This window comes from Camellia sinensis, chromosome 1 (assembly GCF_055761805.1).
Source record: "Camellia sinensis isolate YWXY chromosome 1, ASM5576180v1, whole genome shotgun sequence".
In the NCBI taxonomy this organism is placed as follows: domain Eukaryota; kingdom Viridiplantae; phylum Streptophyta; class Magnoliopsida; order Ericales; family Theaceae; genus Camellia; species Camellia sinensis.
The window spans coordinates 247868322-247891735 of record NC_138961.1 but is presented as its reverse complement, the minus strand read 5'-3'; the positions used below and the strand labels follow the sequence as shown (position 1 = coordinate 247891735).

The following is a 23414-nucleotide window of genomic DNA, read 5'->3' as shown; positions in this document are numbered from 1 at the left end:
ATAGGTAAGCAGCTTTGTGGTAGTGTAACTAAGTGGCATAAAGTTTTCTTAGCAAAGGTGATGTGAATAGAGTTTTGGAACTCTATAAGATAGAGAATTCTAAACATAGCGCTTTTATGTAGCCTAGTTGAGAATGGAAAGAAATTTCCAATGTCCTAGGGACAATGGGAGCGATGTCCCTACTAATGGATTACTCCATTAGAGAAGAATACTATACATTCTTAGTTGCGTGGTAACAAATGTGAAAATTTTTCACGTCATCACTGGGTGATTGAAAAAGAAACATTCATGATTGCTCCGCAAGATGATAAAGAGCCTAGGATAATGCCAAAGGCTCTAGTCCCCTGTTTTTAGAAAGTGGATCAATGTTGCGCAGTTTAAGACAAAGTCTTTGAGGATTAACCATTTCTATAATTTGGTTGACTTTCCATTATGATGCGAAACTGTTCTAAAGTTATGCGTAATTTGGATAGTCATTGTTGAGGCATAAGGCTCGCTAGATACCGAAAAGTCGCACTATTAAGGAAAGTGTAGACCATGAGAAGACTTCCTCCTGGGGAGTAAGGTTATTTTGACTTAGGCTATGATTGACATAAGTTCGGAACATTGATTTGTGGACATTGTGACCCAACTTTCTCGTTAGAGAATTGGATAAGTAGATCCGCAGGGATTTACCTTTTGCTTTTATGGTGAAAAGTTAGGAGCGCAAAAAGGTTACTAGTTTCAATAATCTTTTATAGCCTAAAACAGTTATTCAAATAGTGGTTCTTAGATTTCGTCAAGCCATGATAGGCCAACGATGATCGATGAAGACCACTGAGGCATGATCAATGGTCCAAAAGAAGTTTTTCCTTACTTAGTCATTATGAGCTAGGAATTTATAGGGTTGTCACCACCTAGGGTGGGCAGTCCTCTGTTTTAGATATGATGGACATGGGTGATGTAATTTATATGCTCGGATGTACGATCCTTAGGGATTGTTTTGGGAGAATTATTGTTTTGTCTTCGATGACTTATATAAGGAATATCCTAGAACGATTCTAGATGCAAAATTGCAAACCCGTTGACTTACCTATCAGTAAAAGTCAGAGCCTTAGCTATTGAGTGAATCCTCGGATTGTCTTTGGGAGAAACAAATGACCTATATTCCTTGATCTTTTCTTTGTTGTGGGAGCCTAAAGTATGTTATGTGGGCGTATTCGGCATGATAAGTGTTATCTTTGGTAAATGGTCAACTGAGTTGTTTAGACATTGACCTTGCTCATTAGACTGTGGATAGAATGCTTTACTAGTAGTATATTAATTTGCTCCTTGTAAGATTCAATGCGCTAGTTGGGCGCATCAAGAATGAATGCAAATTGGTCACCAAAATATCTTTAGAGAGGTTATTGCGCAAGAGGTAGTGATCTTGATCACTTCATGTGAGGCGCACATGGAGGATTCCGTTGTATATGCTTATCGTAAGAGGTGCTGATAAGGCATATGTTTAGAATCTAGAATTGCGCAAGTTGTAGTCATGTTTTTTAGATCGATTACTTATTTGTTGTGAGATGATGGGATGTTGACACTATTATGGTTTGTGTCATAATGATTAGCAGATGATGATGTCAACAGGCAAGATTGGCTCACTCACACGAGCAACCGCCCTTGGCGCTTGGGAGCGAGCAAGGATGAGACTAGTGGTTTATTTTTTATTTGGAGCCAAGAGAGGCTTAAATTATCCACTATGCATGTCGCCTTGGTTACAACCAAGATGAGGTCATGTTAAGGACCAAACATGGATATTAGTACCCACTTTTCATGTTGTGCCTATTATGATTAGCCAAATGTGAGATCTCATTTGGCGCCTAGAAGGCGAGCAAATAGAGAATTCGGGTTAGGCGCTAGAAAGCGACTAGACTAATATCTGTACGGTGTATCGAGTATGACGTCACTCTTTTGGAAGAGTTACTCCACCATGGCATGTATTCATACTATATGTGCTTGGCGACCGAGTAATGTGGTGAGAGAATGGATCCTTATTTCCTCACCGTGTGAGTCTTACGTGTCATTATTAATATGACTTTCATTTATGTACCCTTTTGTGACTTTTGACTATGTCATAAGGTAAGGGGTTGCTGTTCTACTACTTTGGTATGTTGCCTGCGGTCATGTATGATTCGGCCTTAAGGGACATCACTGGGAAAGCGGTCAATCCTAAACTAAATGACATAAGGGCAAAGGGAAGATCATCTAGTATTACACCACTGTTGTATATTCACTGCCGGCAACTCACATCACTCTGTATGAGAGGCAGATTGAGTGTGAATATATTGCAAGAATTGAGAGGGTCAAACATGTTTTTTTTTAGGGATTAGAGATGTTTTTTGGACCGGTGTAATTAGATGGGTTTGGGGTATATGAGACACTATTTCTATTCTTTTTGGGTTGATGTCTCTATACTGGCTTATTTTGAGTTTCTAGTATAGAGCTCCCACATGCAGGTGTTCTCAACAGTCGCACGGTGCATTGGCTAGTATGAGATTGTTCATTTTTTGGGAGATTGAGATAGAGATGTGGCAGTGTCGTGCCAACTCATGTGCGAGTGAGAGATGTTAGAAATTGGGCGCCCATATGGCATGACCTTTTGAACCTGAACCTTATCCATGTAAGTTTGAATTTGAATTCAAAACTTATTTGGATAATTATTCAAGATATCTATATCAATCATATCAATAGATATGATAGATGGATAGATAGATATTGGTTGTTATATATTTGATTATATACATCTGATATGATAGGAATAATATATCGATATCAGATACGTTATGTGATTTTTACCCATAACATTTTTTTCTGGATTCTCTCTCTCTCTCCCATATGAGAACGATCCAGCTTCTGCACTATGACTTATGTGGGTGATACTCATTTTGTAGTATCACTCCACTGCTGGGTTGTTTGTTCACATCTTGGAAGCACGTGATTTACCCACAAGATTCTTCGCTTCAAGCTCTACTAAAAGGTATGACTATGAAATTTTTCATCTGCTGCATTTTATACTTTGATTTACATTGGTATCAATGAAATTTTTCATCCACTGCGTTTTATACTTTGATTTACACAATCTGCTTGGCTTCTGAGAACGACACATTAGATTGCTGAATTGAGTTTTTTTTCATATTTAAAATTGAGAATATTATAAATTAAGAATATTCTCAATTTCAAAAAAAACTCAGCTAAACAACTCGCTCACTCCGAAATTACACTGCATATGTGTCACATGCACACTACACACCACACACACAATTGAGAGAGAAAAGAGAGCGTGTGTGTATAGAGAGACAGAGAGAGACAATGTAGAGCGATGGGGTAGCACAACCTAAAAATGCGGATTCGAACTATCACCCTCTACAGCGACGCCGATACTCACAGCCTCCACGTGAAATCCGCCGACGAAACGGTTCGAATCGGTCCTCCTCCTGCTCGATCGAGTTATCTCAACGCTTCGTCCATTATTGAAGCTGCAATTCGTACTGGTGCCCAGGTAATTTGGTCCTCTAATCATCTTGATTGCCAAGAAACAATGCTTTCTGTTCTTGGATCTTCCGTTTTGATGTCACAATTGTGCTACTGTTTGGCATTTTGATTATCGGAGGTTTTATACACTGTTTCTTAATGATTTCTTAAACTATATAAATCATTCTAGAAAAAAATAGAGATGATGGAATTCCAGTGCTAGTGTAGCGATGGTTGGAAGACGACCATCTGATTTCCAAATTCAAGTTTAGAAGGGTAAATTGATCTATTAAAAATTAATGAAACTTAAAGGAGCAAATAATTTTATTTAGGACTTAATGGATTACAAGCTCACAAAATAAAACTTGTATGTAAATATTCTATTTTTAAAAAATTCCACAAAAATTAAAAAAATCAACATCAAAACCAAAACCAAAATCAAATGTCAATTATTATACGTCATTTCTTTTTTTTTCTTTTTTCTTTTTTATCAGAATTATTAGACGTCCCAATCAAGCAATCTTATGCGTCGTCGTTTAAGCACGTCACCCTGTTCCCCATTTCTTAGGGTTGTTTTGGGAAGTTGGTTAAAAGTGACTTTTTGGCTTTTAACCAAGTTTTTGGCTTTTTTAGACAAATGATTTGGGAAGTTGGTAAAAAGTGATTTTTGACTTTTTTGATTAATATTTGTTTATGATGTCAAATCATAATAAAATGACTAAACTACCCCCATTTATTTAAAATATTTACAACTGAACCTATGTAACACATTGTGATCCATGAGGGGTAAAATTGTAATTGCACCGTTGGCTAAAAACCAACTTGCCAAATGAAAAAAAAGCTAAAAAAGCCAACTTTTAACTTTTACTACTAACCAAAAAAAGTGACTTTTAGCCAAGTTCCCAAAATAACCCTTAATCGTGTTATCTTCCTTCCTCTCTCTCTCTCTCTCTCTCTGTGGCTTTTCGCCAAACAGTGCATGTGTCATTCTCAGTCCCAAGCTCTTCTTCGTCCTTCGAGCGAAACTTCAAAATCAAACACACAGCAGAGCAGAGACCATCATCATCATCATCATCATCATCAATCTCTTTCTAGTCAAAAATGTCTTACGACTATCTCTTCAAGTACATAATCATCGGAGATACAGGTGCGCTCAATCGCCCCTTTGATTTAACCTCAATTTTGATCATTAAACCCTAATTCACTCTGTATGTACTGGTTTTGTGACTCTGTGTGTGTGTGTGTGTGTGTGTGTGTGTGTGTGTGAATTCAATTTTTGAAATTTGTGGTTGTTTGTGTTGGATTGGTAGGTGTGGGGAAATCATGTCTGTTGTTGCAATTTACGGACAAGAGGTTCCAACCGGTTCATGATCTCACCATTGGAGTCGAGTTTGGTGCTCGCATGGTCACCATCGATGGCAGACCCATTAAGCTCCAAATTTGGGACACCGTAAGTTTCAACTCATTACCTTTATTAATTAGTCATTTTACTTCATTTGGTTCTTATTTAACAATATCTGGATGTTGAAGAGTGATACTAGCTATTCAATCCATCATATACTACTTTTGAGAACTTCAATTCAATCTTTCTTCCCTTCAGTTTTGTTTTTCCCCTAAAATAAGTATAATCCCCAACCTCTGGTGTTTTCTGTAGGACTATGTTATTATTTGTGAAAATACTGAATATCATCTCTTTCGATGTAACCACACCAATAGATGTGTTAGGGATCCCTATGATATATTTTGTATAAACATTTTGGATTTTACATATATCTGTGTATAGAAAATTCATTAACATAAATTCCAAGACATTGTTCTACGAATGTTATCTGGTCTCTCTCTCAATGCCACTACTATGATAATCATTTTATTCGTTCTACTGGAAATTGCCTATCTTTCACAAATCCAGACTCATTGATCCATAGTTACTTACCGCATTGTTTGTTGTTGCTTTGTTGCATTTCAAATTATCAAGTTTCTTTCCTTTTTTCTTTTTTTCCATGTCATTTGGATCATGTGAATGCTCAGGATAAGAATCTATGCGAATGATACTCTTAATTTTCATTATATATTATTGAATTCGGAGTTAGATTGTTTATCTGCAAACTTTCTTATGATGGCTTGTGAAGTGGGTTGTGAATATCGGAACCTTGGTTCTTTCATTCATGATTACAAGCAGAATGACTATTGAAATCCAAGCATAAAAAGAATATAGTGTCTAGTTGCTCTAGGTATATATATTGTGCCTCTTGAATTTGATTCTAGTCAGGATATCTCTTATTTCTTGTTTGCCATCCAAGTCCAGATTTGGTTCATTGTTGTTCTTGTGGAGATTATTAATATATCTCTTCTTTTTAGTTTACCATCCAATCCAGATTCTTTAGTCAAAAAACAAAAGAAAAAAAATATATAGCCAATCCAGATTCAGTTCATTGTCATTATTGTGGAGATTGTTAATTTGTCTCTATTTTGCATCATTCATTAATATTCCAAAATTTTAAGTTAATTCCGTTTTGCTCATGTTTTTATCTGTGAGATTCATATTGTTAGTGCTTCATTTCTTCAATTGTTTGATGGTAACTTGTTGCTCTAACCTTTCTACCTGCCACTTGCTCAGATTTGATATTAGTGTTTGTTTGTCAGTGTGTTTAAGCAAAAACACTTCTGTTTCAGGCTGGACAAGAGTCTTTTAGATCCATCACCAGATCGTATTACAGGGGAGCAGCTGGGGCCCTTCTGGTTTATGACATTACTAGGTATCACTTTTGTGGTTGTTCATCTCTCTTTCTCGGCAAAAGTGTGTGCTCAAACAATGTGCACATGCAATCATGTATTGCATCTGTTTGAATGCATGTCTGTGTTAATTATGTTATTTAGCTGAATATTTGGTTGCTAACTTCTTATTGATGAATGTAATTCCAAGTCATAAAGTTAAGATGAACTTAACTATGGACATTACTTGTTTCCATTTGCATAACCTGACTCTTCTATCCTTTGGAGCAGAGCTCTCTCTCTCTCTCTCTCTCAAGGACCCATTTGGAGACCTCCATGAACAGACATGAATAAATGAAAATGTAAGACAGTTCTTTTGGTCTTAGAGGATCTAGACATTAGAAGGTAACTCTGGACGAGGCAATACAAACAGCGTGAAATGCGCATTTGTATGTCGTACTTGCATGCTTTCCCAAATAATTAAGGCTTTTTCTGCATGTATATACACGTATACGTAAGTTAGATTTTGGTCAAGGGCACTGAGACATTAGAAAGTATTTGCTCACCAGGCAGCATGGATCTAGCATGGAACAAGAATTGGTTTGTTGTATCTACCTGTTTTCCTGATTGAAACTTTAATGTGGATTAGAGATAATTGAGAATAAGTTGCAACCTATGAAGCACGGACACGGACACGTGACACGACATGGACACGCGGACACGCAAATTGTAAAAAAATGGGAGATACGACACGCTGGGGACATGTTCAATATATATAATTAAATTTACTTAATACATGTCATAAAATTATAAATAAATAAAAAATCATTGAAAGGTAATAAAAAAATACAAAATAACACTATTAATAAAAATTGATTCCTATAATGAAATTAATAAGCACATCATTAAAATTAACAAAAACTAATTTGTTCTTATAAAGTAATCGGCCAAAATATATATATATATATACATATAAATAAATAACAGATAGAGACAAGAAAAGCCACACGAAAAAAATAAAAAAGAACAATATAAAAAATAAAATAAAAAAATCGCAGAGAGAGAGAGAGCCATTCAGCATAAAAAGAAGCGAAAAAAAATGAAGAAAGACAGACTGAGAGACTGAGAGAGAGAGAGAGAGTGATTAAGAGAGAAGTTGAACGAAGAAGAAGGTCGAAAGAGGAAGAAAGAGAGAGAGCGACTGAAAGACAGAGATCAAAAAGCAGAAGAAGATCAAAAGAAGATGATCGAAGAACATACTTTTGCAAGAGCAATGAGTAGCGAGCAATCTTCTTTCAGCCTCTTCTCCTCTTTCTATTCGACATCCAGGTTAGGGCTTGGTTTACTTGCTTCAATTTTTGTTTTTTACAAATTGATCCCCAATTGAAGTTTCAGAAATTATGTTTTTGGCCCTGCGGTGTCGAAACGTGTCCATAGCATGTCTGGCTGTAAAAAAAAAAAAGAAAACAAAAAGGGGACACCTTCTGAGACGTGTCGGACACGTGTCCACCGCGTGTCCGACACTGAAACATAGCCCTCAGAGAGGTGTTTGTGCTTCATATGCTGCAACCAAACCCTCTATATTTGCAAATTCTGCTATTGAATGAAGTATTACAAATATACAACGTGAAAGAAACATATTTATGCTTCAAAGATTTGGCTTTTGGAGGACTGGAGCAGTGTTGATTAACCTTTTGTAGATATGAGCTTAATGTCTGTGAGTATTGGATTCTTGTTGGGTTCAAGTTACTAGTTTCCTGTCAAGAATAAGTTCTATATGTTCACTATTATGAGTATATGCATAGGTGCATTCTTTGAATCTTTCTCCCAAACAAGAATACACTTGTATGCCTGCAGTCTGAGGGTTGTTCTGAGAGTATATCCTTTGGTAGACGTACAACTTTTAGGTTTTTATGGTAATCCATTATGATTTCCTGTTCTATCCAGGAGAGAGACATTTAATCATCTAGCAAGCTGGCTTGAAGATGCTCGGCAGCATGCAAACCCAAACATGAGCATAATGCTTATAGGGAACAAGTGTGATCTTGCGCACCGTAGGGCTGTCAGCAAAGAGGAAGGGGAACAATTTGCAAAGGAAAACGGGCTTTTATTCCTGGAGGCATCTGCAAGAACTGCCCAAAATGTTGAGGAGGTGATATTACTGAACCAAATTTAAATCGGGCACTCACTTCATAATGTTTGTTTATGGCTTGGAAACCCCTGCTGACCTGAATGCCATATTTTATTTAAAGTTAATATAAGATTATCTTACAGGCCTTTATAAAAACTGCTGCGAAGATACTTCAGAAGATTCAGGAAGGCGTGTTTGACGTCTCTAATGAGGTAAAGTCTTCAAATTTGGGCATTGTATCTGTTCTGCACTTCATGACCCCAAACTGTTACTGGAATACACTCATCGACCTCTATGAGTTACATAATAAAATAAGTTATCCCGTAATCTAATGATCTGGAATAGGGCATTGTTAAGGGAAGAAAATAAACAAAGCTGCACTGTACAATGTTTGGTTGGGTCCAATTTATCAGCTCATTATTGACATAGGAGATGACGTGTTCCCCCGCATTGCGGGAACCAAGTTTGAATTCATAGTGGGAATAATATATATATTTTTTTATTACATTTGTGATATTTTTATTTATCTATTTATATCTGGTAATCATTGCAGTCATCTGGCATCAAGGTTGGATATGGGCGTCCCCAAGGTTCATCGGGAGATGGAACAGTTACTCAGAGAGGTGGATGTTGCGGCTAATTAAAATAAAAACAGCAATTGTTATGTACCCTACCCTTATGTGCATTTTATCTTCTGCTTGGCCCATCTCTAAATGAATATGATATGTACAGAGCAAATGGTGGGTTTTCCGGTGATTGATTCAATATTACTTTCATGGTTAACTAAATTTAGTTGAACTCGGAGAGTTGCATTTGGCTTGTTGCTTGAAGTTTATACACCATAAATAGTTGATTAACTTCAATGATTCTACATTTGTGCTGTGTTCTATTTCTCCTTTTTAATGGATGGCTATTTTAGAAATTATGATTGTCATTTGATCATCTTAATTTTTTATAACACCATAAATAGTTGATTAACTTAAATGATTCTACATTTGTGCTGTATTCTATTTCTCCTTTTTAATGGATAACTATTCTAGAAATTATTAATTTTTTATTTCTCCTTTATAACATCATCTTTATTTCTCCTTTGTGCTGTATTCTATTTCTCCTTTATAACATCATCTTAATTTTTTATATGAATATTTTATGTAATGATTTCTAAAAGTGAACGGTCGGGCCTCGGAATGGGTCCAAGTTCTCTCAAGTTGGTTTGGTTTGGTAACATAACTTAAGAGAATTTAAATCCTGTTTTAAGCAAACCAATCAAGCCTGAGATATTGGTTCGTATAACTAGTTATACAGGAGATGACTTCACATTTTTTCACAATATTCAAACATGAGGTGAATTCATCCATGAAAATAACAATTTACATGCATTGCCCAAGTTGGCTTCAGTAGTTTCTGATTAAAAAATAGGTGTGAACGCAGCATCAATGAACATCCATATATGATCAATGTCCACGATATACATACAGCAACAGCTAACCACGAGGTACTACATTTGCTCCATTATTCCCAAGTCATTTTCAATCAAATATTTATTATTGTAGCTGTCTAGTTGAGATTGAACTAAAGAAAACAACAGAAAATGAAAGGATCAAAATGAAAAATAATCAGAGTAGCGACAAACCAAGCCACATTAATAAATCCTTCTAAACTGTATTTACTTTTAACCCTAACAAAACTTCTAAAAAATTCTTGCCCAATATATCTTATCATATGCATCAAAATTCCACCTGACATGGTTCATAGTCTAGTGACCAGCAACCTAATGATTAGAAAGAGAAACAATCTGAACACAGACATGTACAAAACATGACCACTTCCTCTTTTCCCCAATCCATATCCAAATTAAATATTAAAAATTAAAAAATAAATCTCTAGTGTCAATCATGTGATTACAAACAAAGATACTGGCCAATAGCTAAAACACATTGCAGAGGCAAAACATGAAGCTGCTGCTTAATAGAGCTTTATTCTGGTTTGGATTGAACTCCGACAAATTGGGCATATTTGAAGATCTTGTCCACAGTCGCAACATGTCTGATGCCCACAACCAAAAGCCATGTCCTTCGGATTACTAAGGCAAATGGGACAAACCTGTCAAAGTCCGTGAAAATTACATATATTAGCACCCATTCACAGACAGAGTGGCACTCAAGCATAGCATTAAAATAACTACAAAGCGCTGAAGACAACATTCTGATCAAATGACAGAAAATGGGATATGTACCTGGTTATCAAAAGTAGAACTCGGGGCAGGTGGAGCTGTGCCAACAGGACTGCTCTGGTCGTAATAAGAAGAGGTGCTCTGCTGGAAACTAGTTGAGCGTGAAGGTTTTGAGTTGCTAAAAGAAGGCGCGCCATATACAGGTGGGGGGAGGGGAACCCTCTCAGGAGTATTCCCTTTTCGGCCACTGTGCAAAGAGAAGAATGAGATGATAAGTAAACTTGAGGCAATGAAAGCCTAAAAATTAGAGTAAACTACCAATTACCCCAATAAGTTGAGTTCTATCGTTGCCTTGTACTGAGAAGGAATTTCCATCAAAGCCGCAAGGGCAAATTCTGTCTCTTTCCGGGACAGGGACACATTCTTTGACATAATTTCTGTGAAATTGACAAACTAAGGAAGAAAAGAAAAGAATTACCCCATGAAGCATTTACAAAAATACTGTATAACCAATGACACCGGCAAATAAGAAGCATAAACTTCAAATATCACCATCACATACTTGGAAATTATCAAAGGCCCTAGCAGGGATGTTGTCATCAAATTCTTTCATCATGTCCCAGGGTCCATCTCCAACACCAACTAATATAATAGACAAGGGCAACTTGCTGTACAAAGACATGTTCAAATTTAAAATAGAAGTTAAAGAATAAATTACAAAAAAATAAATAAATAAATAATGGTTCAGCAAGGAGACAACAATTTGAGAAGGAAAAAAATGTGATGCGCAATCACCTTGCTTCTACGATTGCTTCAACAGTTCTTTGCTCCTGTGGACTTAATTGACCATGCCCCGTATCAACACTTCTAGTAACCTGCAGCAACAAACATATGGGGTGATGTAAAACACAAACAATCTAAAATAACATTAGAATACCCCTAGCCGACAGAAGATCAGCCAACCGTTTTTGGCACAAGAGGGAATGATGATTAGAATGACAAGCATAAAGAGGTATGCACTAACATCTCAGTTTGTGTACATACATATATAAATACCCTAAGAAAATTAGCTCTCACTTACACACAAAAAATTAAAGAAAATAAAATAAAATAAGCTCCCAGACTCTCACACAATGCAAATCCCAATCAGTGACCACCTAGCCCCATGCCCTCATAATGGCATCACCTGTACAACTAAACTCGTCATTTTCAATTTCCACCACAATGCAGTCAGGTAACCAGACTACCTATCCCTCCACTCATACCATACTGGGAAAAACTTTACAAAACAAAATACTTGGACATATGCAAAATTGATAGAACACAGAACTGGACATTGGCCACTAAACCACTCAACAGTAGTTAACGGCCATTTTGAATGACTCCTCAATGTTAACAAATCTCCATCATGTCATCACCTTTAATTTCAATATTTATTTGGTCAAATCAATAAGACAATTACCCCATTAATATCTTACGGAACATCAGTTTAATTAACAATTAATCCCCCCAAAAAAAACAGTACCTGACCATCTGCAATTATTAATAAAACATGATATTGGCCACCACTCTGCTCAACAATAGTCGAGGCCATTTCAATGACAGGGGCAAAAGATGTCGGTCCTGCAGCAAACAATAGGGAAACTTAAGCAATAAGAACCAATTATTCTGAGCTTCAAGTATTAAAGTAGGAAAAGCAATGAATGTTTAGAATTCAAACCTGCTAGACGAAGATGAGGAACAATTTCCCTGTACCGGCTCAACACTTCCTCGAATCCATTACAAAATCTCTCATCTGAATAGAAACTAAAGACATCTTGATCATGCGTTGATGCTGTCAAAAAGAAAAACAAAAAATCAGTCCCAATATTCAGATATAATCAATCCAGAAAGAATCACCTCAATCTCAAATAAAATACCATCTCCAAATCCAAAACATGGAATCAAGTTATCCTCATCAAAAGCTGTTAAAGTTTTCCCAATAATGGATATGGCTTGTTCGTAGGGATTTGAAACATCTCCAATATGATGTAAGCTTCTTCTGTTGAATGACCTTGCACCTATGTACAATTCAAGTTTAGAATGTTTCTCTGTAACTCACAACACAAATTTTTAAACATTTTGATAAGACATAAAGGTTGAACCTGTCCACTCATTGCTCTTAGTGAAGTCAATCCCAACAATGAGATTAGAAGACTCAAGGCCCGCGCGCGCAAGAGCCTCCGTCACCTGCAAAGAAAGTAATTATTTTAACTCAAAACTTTCTATAATAGATGAAATGTAGATGGTTGGTACCATCACTAAGATCAGATCACTGTAGGTAAGAAATTCAGTGGAGGAGAAAAATATCATCATTACATTGCAAATAAAACCCAAAAAAAGGATTTATTTTTAAAGACAAAAAATCTAATTGAAGCCACTAGCTAATTAAATGAATAACCCAATAGATTTTATTAGGCTCCATATTTGTTATAGCATGATATCCGGCTTAGCCGCTGATTGTCAAACTGTCATAAGAAACTAATGTAACAACACAAGTGATTTTGCAGCTAAATCCACATTTCCGATCATGCTCAGTATCGGCATGCAAAAAAAGATGAACACATAATCATGAGAGTGCCTTAGCTCGAATATTCTCGACACACTGTCATTCAAGGAACTTGAAGAATTATCAGGTGACTATGGCAAGAACCTTGCTTTAAAAAGGATCACCCCGATGCCCATAAAAGCCAAGCTAAAATAATGAGAACAATGGTTGATAGAAGTCATGTAAAAATATTACTACTTCATAATTGCACAAAGAAGCACATGTTTTTCCCCGAGAATAGACACAAGTTGTTAGATTTTCATAATCTAAGGATATAATGCATATCCAAATAGATTTTCGATGCAATTATGAAATTTTTAGTTATCTACAAGTTGCATTGTAAACCACGTCTAAATAATTTTAAATTCCATTTTTATGCAAAAAAAGATGTATTTGCCATAGATATTCAATATTCATCTCACACGTCATTTCTCATCATAACGAAATTAATAGACATACATAGGCACCGTTGCATATGACCATACCTCCTCTAAGGTATTGTAATTATCAGCAATCCTCGAATACCTCCTATCAAGCTTCCTTTGCGGTTCGTGGGGCCGAGTCCCATAATTTTGAGGAGGCGGATAATACTGTTGTGGTGGATAAGCCGGATACGCTGTCTGGGGAGCATAACTTTGGCTTTCTTGGGGATATGATGCCTGAGGATATTCGTATTGACCCCAAGGAGAGGAAGCAGACCCCTCGTACTGATCCCGAGAAGACGACGTAGACCGAATGGATGAAGACTGCCTCCAACTCCCCTCCCTTGAATTTTTGCCCCCCATCAACTGAATACTCACTCTATACAGATTTCAAATTCTCAACAAACCTGGCTTCACCAAATCAACAAAAGATCAAAACCCTAATCTCAATTCTTGGAATGACCAGAATTTTTATTTATTTATATAAATGGGAATGTATATGATGAAGATCCTAAGTTGACGCGTGAAGATTAGTCTCCGACCGACCCTAGAAAACAACAAATCTTCGAGGCGGCCAGAGAATAACGTGTAAACGCTCGCCGATTTCTTTTGAAACCAACTAAGCTTCTTCTTCAACTCACACATCAATTAACATCACTTGACAAAACTTTTAAAAGACTCGAAATTTTATGAGTTTGAGATATATAATATAAGACGAAAAAAAATAGACTGACCAATTCCAGTCAAAAACGTCTTCTTCTATAACACTATCTACGGTGGGACTCTAATCCCCAAAATTTTCTAGCAGGATCGTTAAAATTTAGCGACAAAAAATCTGGAATTAAGTAGCATTTTCAGGATCTAAACTCTTCCGCTTTCAAATCAGAAAACCTCTCAGGAAAACAAAAATCCCCAAATTTGTCTCAATTTCATCACATTATGTACATATATACACATTGAGGCATTAGTAAGATTGAATTGATCGAAAAGGTTAGAGACAAACCTGTGCTGGGGAAACAGATTCTCTGCATCATATTTCTTGGAGACTTTGCGTTCACACCTTCGTTTGTTGGTGAATTTCAATGGCGGATGGAATTATTTAAAAAAAAAAAAAAAAAAAACGGGGAGGAAAGTGGGCTAACTTTTTTGTGAGTTCGCTTTTTTGATATATTTTGATTATTTTAAATTTGTTGATAATTGTTTTGGGTTGGCACATGGAAGTTTCCAGCTTGAATGATTGGATGTCTATCGGCGAAAATAATATATCACTTTTCATACATTTATAATTTAATGTTAGAAAAATTAAAAATTAAAAAAAAATCTTACAAGTTGAAGTGATTTTATGCATTAAAAAATTATGCAAAATGCGTGTTGTATTTTCATAATTTTTTCTAGTTTTCATTTTTTTTTTTTTTTCATCAAATTATAATCATGTATTTTCTTATAATAATTCTTATCTATTTCTATTTTAATAAGATTAAATTTGATTAAAATTAATACATAAATATTGAAATAAATAAACTTAAATATATATTTTAATAGATAAGAGATGATAATATTAGTTTTTTAATTTTTTTTATATAAATTAAAATCTTAAGAGAAGTAAGGTAATTATGTCAAAAAAATAAAATTGATTATATTTTTTTTAATTAAATTTTAAGGAATATATTTGTAATTTATCCTTAAATTTATGTAATTGATAATTTATTTTGTATCTTTATTATTACTACTTTTTTAATGATTTGAATTTCTAGGCAATTACCGTGTTACAGACCGTTGAGATGCCGACACGTCAGCGGATATACTTGGTCATAGGCTGTGTTCGGTTGGCATGAAATAGGGTACTGCCTTTATTTGTTTAGTGGATGTGTTTAAATCGACGGTGTTACATGCGCATCAATTAATATAGTAATTAGTGTATCAATACTAGTTATTATTATTGATCTCATTCATTAATCATATTATAAATATTAAAAACTTCTTAAATTATGTCTTATCATCAATTAATATACTAATTAATATATTAATTGGTGCATATAGCATTATTCTTTTCAAATAGAAGTTGTTGTGAATTTATTGTGAATCAATTCCATATTAAATATATTTATTGATCAATTTTGTTTTTTAAAAATAAATTCAAAAATATTTGGATACAAATAGATGGTTTTAAAATAACAAAAGTTTGATAATTAAAAAAAATAAAATGAAAAAACTCATGGTTCCTTCCTGGATATGATCGAAAGTTATTTTTACTAGATGTAAAGGGCTCTAAAAAATAATAAATATAACATAAATGTTAATAAAAACATTCAATGAAAATCATAGTTTGTTTTTAGTCAAATAATTCAACAGTGGCACAAGTGTGGCAAATTTTTTCTCACACAACTATTTTTAAAAATCAATAAGTAGTTATCGTCAAAAAAATTATGAATATGATAAAGAAAATGAATATTTAGATTATTCAGAGACAATCATGAATATGATAAAGAAAATGAATATTTTTAGATTATTCAGAGAAAAGACGAAGGAAAGTGGGGTGAATGTGCTTTTTGAAAATTTGATAGGTTGGAAAGATGTGAAAGTCACGAGAATTCTTTAAATTGTTGCTGAAATAACTAACAATAAGATTGTCAAGAAACATGGAACTTTATAAAAAGAAAATTTTTTGCGTGATTCTAAACATATTCTATTCTCTTCTAGTAATAGTCAAAAAGTGAGAAGCAAGAAAGCAATGCCCTTTAAAGTGTAAAGTGGTACATTAAACGTAACACAAATGTCATGTTTGTGTTAAGTAAAAATTAAAAAAAATAATAAATAAATAGATAAGATTATGAGAATTGGTTTATAAATTGATTTTTGTAGTATTTTTTTAAAAAAATTCTTATGAAAAGAGTTTTAAAAAAAAAAATGAATTAACTTTTTATAATGACTTTTCGATTAATTTAGTCACTTCTCAAACAATTTTTTACCATAGTAAAAATGAGTGAATGAATTATTAATGTGATATTGGGAGTGAATGGGAGGGATTATGAAAGTAACTCATTACTAATTTTAATATAAGAATTTGTGACAGACTGTTTGGTGTAATTTTTACTTATAACTTATTAGACAAAAATAACTTAAATAATTTTTTTAAAAAAATGATATTTCATAAGTTAAGTGAAGGGTGTTTTTAAAATCTACTTTTTAATTATCAACTTTTAATTTAAAATAATCTTCACCAAACATTCCCATTATTAGATTGAAAATGTCAGATATTGCAGTGCTATTAATTAATTGTGATTAAATTTATAAAAGTTATTTAAAAGTTCTTATTGTATAAAAAAATAATTGCATTATTTTGTAGAACAAAAATTAATATATAACGTGCAAGCCCAATTTATTTGCTTGGGCTGTACGATGGTATGGCTAACTTGTTGGAATTCTGTAATGGAGCGTTGAAAAATATAAGGGCTAACATTGCACATGAAGAGGACACATGGGAAGAGAAGATTCCCATGTCTAACCACATGTTCTTTGCCATATTATGTTAGCTGAGCCTGTGATCGATGAATCCATTGTTAGCTCAAACATGGGCTTAAATTAAGGCGTTACTATTATTAGGGAACTAACGGGTAAGTCTCATACATAAAATTTAAATTTATTTAGTCTCAAAATAAAAAATTTGTACTAATTAGTCCTATACATTTTTAATTGTTACAAAAAATCCTATTTAAAAAAAAATAAAATTAAAGATATTGTTATATTCCACCACCGTCGGACTTTCGTCAGACGAATATCAGAGATTTATTGGAATGTTCAACATTACTTGGAAGTTGCCAAAATATCATTGGAAATTCACTAAAGTATCACTGGAATGTTCTTAACGTCACTAGAAGTTGTTGAAATGTCTAGAATGTTCATTGGACGTCATGAATATCGCCGGAAATTCACCGAAATGTCTAAAATATTGTCGAAAAAAGAAGAAGAAGAATAAATTGAGAAATTGAAGTAAAAAAAATAATAAAATGTGATAAATATTGATAAACTGAAAGAGAAAAAATCCTAAGAACAACAAACAACAATAATGGAAAAAAAAAAACATATATTATTTTTTATTTTTGTATGGTTTAAGCAAATAATTTTTAATTGATCAAACTGAAAAGCAAGTTTTGAAACTGTAAAATGTTACAATTTCAAAGTATGATTCTACTAAGTATTTATCTTTATTAATCAAACTGAAAAATATTTTATGAAATTGTAAAATTTTATAGTTCAAAAGAATGATTTATTTCAGCACAAAAAAAAAAAAAAAAAAAAAAACTGAAAATTCACCACCTATAATTAAAACTTGAAAACAACTTGTTCAAAACTTATAAATTTTCTCCATTATAACAGGAAAATAGAAGTGTGTAATAAAAAAGAAGTATTAAAACTGAAAGATCGAAGGAAAAAGACAGATATAGAGAGATGCTTGTACTTCGATAACTATTTTTTGATGTAAATTTGAGTAGATTTACATCAAATTTAAGTAGATTTACTCATCTTCTTCGTTGAAAACTCATTTCTTTCGTCGTTGCTGAGTACGAAGTAAGGAATTAGTGTTCGATAGTTGCCTATGAACCCCAATCAATAGTAGTCGCCGATCACTAGTGACTGTAGATTAGAAAGAGAAAGACAAGAAGGAATGTGTGGTTGTGGTCGTTGCTAATATCAGATAAAGAGAGATAAAGAGAATAAGTAAGGCGTAGGGAAAGAGAACAAGATAAATCGATATAGGACTTTTGGGTCTATCTAAAAAGTTTTAGGATTAAATAAAATACAAAATTTTCAAAAAGACTTATGTGTAATTTGTCCTTATTAGGGAAACTTACTGGTAATTACCCCTACTTATGGCTGATTTAGCAAGTGAGAATTTTTTTTAAAAAAGTAAAAAAATCACTAGAATAGTAAAAAATTAAAAACAATTCAACTCACACAAAAAAAAAAAAAAAAAAAAAAAAGTTAAAATGTATACTCACCCTACTCTTTGTAAGTCTTTTTTAGTTAAAGCTAAAATTTTATGTGTAAACATAATATTTTTTTACCTTATATTCTAATAAATAAATAAAAATCATTTACCCAAACGACTTCTTAATACAAAGGCAATTAATTTTCGAAAATGGGGTCACTACTGTACTAAAAGCACAGCAACAGTGATTGTGGTGTCTTCATTTGAGGTGTATTATGGCATTATTTTTATAATTCAAACCATTCATTTTGCAGGATTTGTTGAGTACTTCATATCTATCAAAAATCATATTAATCGGATATCAATAACTATATGATCGAATTGCATATTGTTTATGCTATTTCTCAAAAGAAAAACTCATTATTTATTTTTTTTGTTATCGATCATATAGTTTTTGATATTCGATTAACATAATTTTTGGTAGGCATGAAGTACTCAACAAACCCTACAAAATGAACAGTTTAGATCATAAAAATAAGGCCATTATACACCTCAAATAGAGGCACCAACAGTCACTGTTATGGTTTCCTTAATTTCCCAACTTTGAACTTGCTCAATAATTACCCCTGCTTATAACTAATCTTTACCATAACGATATATATGGTCACTTTAGCCCCCACACTCACAATTTTTTGAAATTTATAAATGTTCATCAAGGTTTAGGAATGCAAGCAATCTCAATTCACATATATTATTATTAAAAATTAATATTTTACTATGTTTTAAATTTTAAATAATTGTATTATAATCTTTGGTAATATTTAGATTTAATTGATATTAATTTTAATTTATTTATAAAAAATAATAACTAATTCCATTCAAATTTGCAAAAATGGGTAAATTATAAATACACCTCCTGAGGTTTCATTAAAATACGAATAACTCCCTATAGTTTTGAAAATTACATTTTACCCCAAGATTTTTAATTTCATAACAAATCACTCATTTTATTAATAAATCATCAAGTCAATTAATAGCTTTTAATGATATTAAAAGTATATTTCAATTAATAATTTAAGTAATTTTATTATTTTATAGGAGAGCAATTATGAATTTCATTTTTTTAGTTAATTCTATTCAATAAAAAATTACAACAATAGAGTATTTGTAATTTTTCAAATCACAATAAACAATTTGTACTTTAAGTAAACCTCAAGGTATATTTCTAATTTACCCAAAAAAATTTGAGAGAGAGAAATAACCCGCCTGAATTCAGGGTTGGGCAGGACAAACGAAGAGAGACAGAGAGATACTAATAAACCCTTGCCCCTTGTCATTCTTAGAGCATTTTGGGGGTGTGTTATATAAGTGCATTTTTTATCTTTTTTGAGTCATATCACCTAAGGCAGTACATGATATCGCCAAACCTGCTTTGAATCGCTCCAAACCACGCAATTTTTCAACCTTGGCAGGGTGGGTTGGGGTCCTAGACCTAGCGGGTCTGGAGTGGCCGGTGGAATTTTGCCAACCCATATTTTTCTAACAGACCCGCGCCCACCTCCTGATGTTAAAAAAATAATAATAAAAAAAAAATTCCTCTATTACACACACACACACACAGAGCAAGAATTTCCAACCATAGACTATACGCACATGTATCTATCACACATATACTCACACATACACACAATAATCCCTCAATTAAACCTAATTGACACCCACATTTCATCTCATGCATTTATATCGATTCATCGCCGTTGTCTCACAAACATCTGGTCTCATTCCTCACCTCGCTGATCAGTTGTCTATTACCGCCATTGTAGCCTCTCATCATCGCCGCTGTAGCCACTGTCTCATTTCTTTGCCAATCGACGCCTACTCGTCGTATTCTACTCATCGCGTCGATACGTCTCTCTATGTGCTCTCTCTTCGCTCTCTCTCTCTCTATGTGCTCTCTCTTCGCTCTCTCTCTCTCTCTCTCTACTCTTTCTCACTGCTTTCTACTATTTTCTCTCTTTTTCTTTCTCTCTCTCTACTTTTTTCTTTTCTCTCGCTGATCTATCTCTCTCTCTCTCTCTTTATTCTTTACTCCCTCTACTCTCTCTGTTATTCCAGCACTGTTAGCCTCTATATACATATATATAACATCATTGATATTTTTTTTTTTTTTGGATTCCTTATTTATTTATTTATTTATTTTTTGGGATTCTTACATCATGGATATTTATATATAAAAGTAACTGATAATTTTTATTTATATATACTTATCATCATTGATAATTTTTATTTATATATAAAGTCATATTGATAATTTTCATTTATTTACTGATCATTCATATAAATTTTTTATTTTGTAATAAAGAATAGATGATGAGGGAAATACAAATGATGGCTACTTTGTTGGGGGAAACCCTCCTACACCAATTACAGAATTAATTACTGTTGCTAGTTCTACCACTACCACAATGCCTGCCAAAAATTCTAGCAAAACTTGTCCATGCCCTAGTATTAATTTAGATAAAAAGAAATCTGAGGTTTGGGAACACTTCACCTTACTTGATGATGGTGAGCCTAATAAACCTAGGGTTGCTTGTAATTATTGTGGTAAGGACCATGGTACTCGTAGAAAACAAGATGGGACTAGTAATATGTGGAACCACCTTAAGCATTAATGTATGAAGTCTCCTATTAGAGAAGTGGAGAAAAAACAAAAAACTAAAAAAGAATGAGAGATGATGGTCGAAAGATTGGATCTGTCAAACCAGTAGGATATGATGAATAACTGTGACAACCCTCACCACTGATTAGTGCTAATCCATGATTAAGCATGTTAACTGACTGATTGACTGAATTACTAAACTAATTGATTGATTGTACTAGTTTGAATGCAATCCTATCTGTTGACTGTTAAATTATTTGTTCATGTTTTATGCTTTAAACTGCAAATTGAAGGCCTTATCGGCGGCCGAATCTGAAATTGATTGATGTTTTGTGCTAATTAAGATTTATGTGATTTTATGGCATATTTAATTGAAATGTGATTTGATATGATTAAATTAGATTTAATATTGATAAATTACAAGAGTTGGACTTAATTGTCATTTTGCCATCTTGCCATCTAGTGGGCCACTTTACCAATATTGTTGAAAGCTTAGTCTTGCATCTCATTCTTGTTCATCCTTGAGAGACCAAACCGAGAGAAGGAGTGAGAAGGGAGAAACTTAGCTTCATTTGAGAATTGGCTTGGAAACTAGAAGAATTGAAGGCTAATTGTGCAATTTGAGCTTGTACATCTTGCATTCTAGATCTAAGGTAGAACATTTACCTTCTTATTTGTGAATTTAAGTTAATTCTTGCATGGCTCATGGTAATTTAGTCATCTAAGTCTAGAATTGGTTTACAATGTTGAATTGAGAGCTAGATCATGCATGCATGTATATATTTTGAAGTTTAAAGTTGTTTTCATGGAAATTCTCACTTGCATGTCTATATCTTGAGTATAGTCCATGAATTAATCTTGTTATAGAAAGAATTGGCTCATTTGTTCATGTTTTGGAAGCTCGAAGTTGATTTAATTCATACATGTTATGTTTTACATCATGTTTATGGAATTTGTTTGAATTTGTGTTCAATTGAACTACCTTTGGGCCTTAATTTTACAAATTAAGTGTAGACACCCCATTTTTGACCGACCTTAAGACTCAGACGTCACCAATTGAGCGCTTGGTGATGTTGCATAATGTGCTCGTTCAGAAGTTCCAGAATCGCGGCCGTGAGCCCTGCCTCCGGACTTCCGAACCCTCTTCTGTGCCTTGTCTCGGTTTGCGAACCAAACTCGGTTTTCTCTGTTTCTTTTCCTGAGGGGAGGGAGAGGTCCCGTAGACCATCTCTCAATGTCCGTAGGCTACATTTGGTGGCCATAGGCCATTTTTCCCATTTCGGAGTCCGGTTCCCGGTTTTCGGAGCCGTCAGGCCGTGTGCCTCCGTTCGGGACCGCTTAACCATCTCCTATTGCTCTGATTTTTGGCATACTTCCTATTTGCTCCCTTTTGAGGGACACTGGGGGCTGAGAAACCCACTTCGAGGTCGAATACAATTTTCGGTGCTTAACAGCCCATTTCTGGGACCCCGAACTGCGTGTTTTGGCTCCGGAACATTCGTTTTGCAACGGTTTTCGCTCATTTTTGGCAGGTACCTCTGTTTTATCCCGAGGAAGGTCACTGAAGGGTGGGAGGCCAGCAATTGTTGCAGCAACCAGTTATCTCTCCTCCCGAGCCTCCCGGCGCCCGTTTTTCGCACTTCCGGGCTAATGTTGAATACCTTAGAGCTAGCGTTGCCAACTTTCAACCACATATCTGTGATCTACACACCTGGGAGGCCACTAAAAGTTCATGGCCGGCCATTAAGGTCACCTGACCCTTTTGACCCTTTTCTTCCGGGCTAATGTTGAACCCCTTGGACCTTTTTTCTTGAACTTTGAACCACATATCTGTGATCTACACACCTGGGAGGCCACTAAAAGTTCATGGCCGGCCAGTAAGTCAACTTGACCCTTTTGACCCCCTCTTTCCGAGCCATTGTTGAACCCCTTGGGCCCACTTTCTTGGAATTTCAATTACATGGTTGTGTTGTACACACATAGGGCTACCTCCCCAATACCTGGCCGGCCAGAAAATCTGGTTGACCCTTTTGACCCCTAGCCGGCCGGCTAGGGGGTGTGGCCGGCCGGCCACCTCCGGCCAAAGTGAGCGGCCGGCCGTGCTCTCCTCACTGTGCCCTTTCCAGCTGTGGGGCAATATCCCCCAGATATTTTCTGTATCCGGGGGATATTTTGGGAGAGAGTTTTCCTCTCCATTTGACCCCCCTTTTACACCCCTTTCTTGACCATATAAACCAGCTGAGGGTTTTCTTCATAGAGGTTAGAAAAATTCATCTCCAAGGCTCAACCCTAAACTCCATTG

General features: G+C 34.5%; 2 protein-coding genes across 2 annotated transcripts; one reads left to right on the top strand and one right to left on the bottom strand.

The window, feature by feature from the left end:
- The first annotated feature begins 4410 nt into the window (after positions 1-4410).
- Positions 4411-9263, top strand: LOC114323090 (ras-related protein RABB1b). Its single transcript, XM_028270564.2, has 6 exons — positions 4411-4645; positions 4809-4948; positions 6172-6254; positions 8158-8362; positions 8485-8553; positions 8895-9263. The coding sequence occupies exons 1-6, from the start codon at positions 4600-4602 to the stop codon at positions 8979-8981; spliced, it is 630 nt and encodes a 209-aa protein (XP_028126365.1). The 5' UTR covers positions 4411-4599; the 3' UTR covers positions 8982-9263.
- Positions 9264-9963: 700 nt separating this feature from the next.
- RGLG2 (RING domain ligase2) lies at positions 9964-15556 on the bottom strand. The gene is made up of 11 exons (XM_028270563.2): positions 14527-15556; positions 13587-13930; positions 12659-12743; positions 12434-12574; positions 12235-12348; positions 12040-12137; positions 11310-11389; positions 11077-11182; positions 10840-10967; positions 10578-10761; positions 9964-10444 (listed from the first exon to the last, which is right to left on the bottom strand). Exons 2-11 carry the CDS (start codon positions 13884-13886, stop codon positions 10307-10309), a joined length of 1374 nt encoding a protein of 457 aa, XP_028126364.1. The 5' UTR covers positions 13887-13930; positions 14527-15556; the 3' UTR covers positions 9964-10306.
- Positions 15557-23414: the final 7858 nt, after the last annotated feature.

Bases quoted from the DNA above. Each gene is read 5' to 3' on its own strand.
- LOC114323090 (XM_028270564.2), top strand. From the start codon at position 4,600: ATGTCTTACGACTATCTCTTCAAGTACATAATCATCGGAGATACAG. The intron at 6,255-8,157 runs GTATCACTTTTG...TGTTCTATCCAG, and splicing joins CTGGTTTATGACATTACTAG to GAGAGAGACATTTAATCATC. The intron at 8,363-8,484 runs GTGATATTACTG...ATTATCTTACAG, and splicing joins CTGCCCAAAATGTTGAGGAG to GCCTTTATAAAAACTGCTGC.
- RGLG2 (XM_028270563.2), bottom strand. From the start codon at position 13,886: ATGGGGGGCAAAAATTCAAGGGAGGGGAGTTGGAGGCAGTCTTCATCC. The intron at 12,138-12,234 runs GTTTGAATTCTA...TGTTTGCTGCAG, and splicing joins TCCTCATCTTCGTCTAGCAG to GACCGACATCTTTTGCCCCT. The intron at 10,968-11,076 runs GTATGTGATGGT...TTTCTTCCTTAG, and splicing joins GGGCCTTTGATAATTTCCAA to TTTGTCAATTTCACAGAAAT.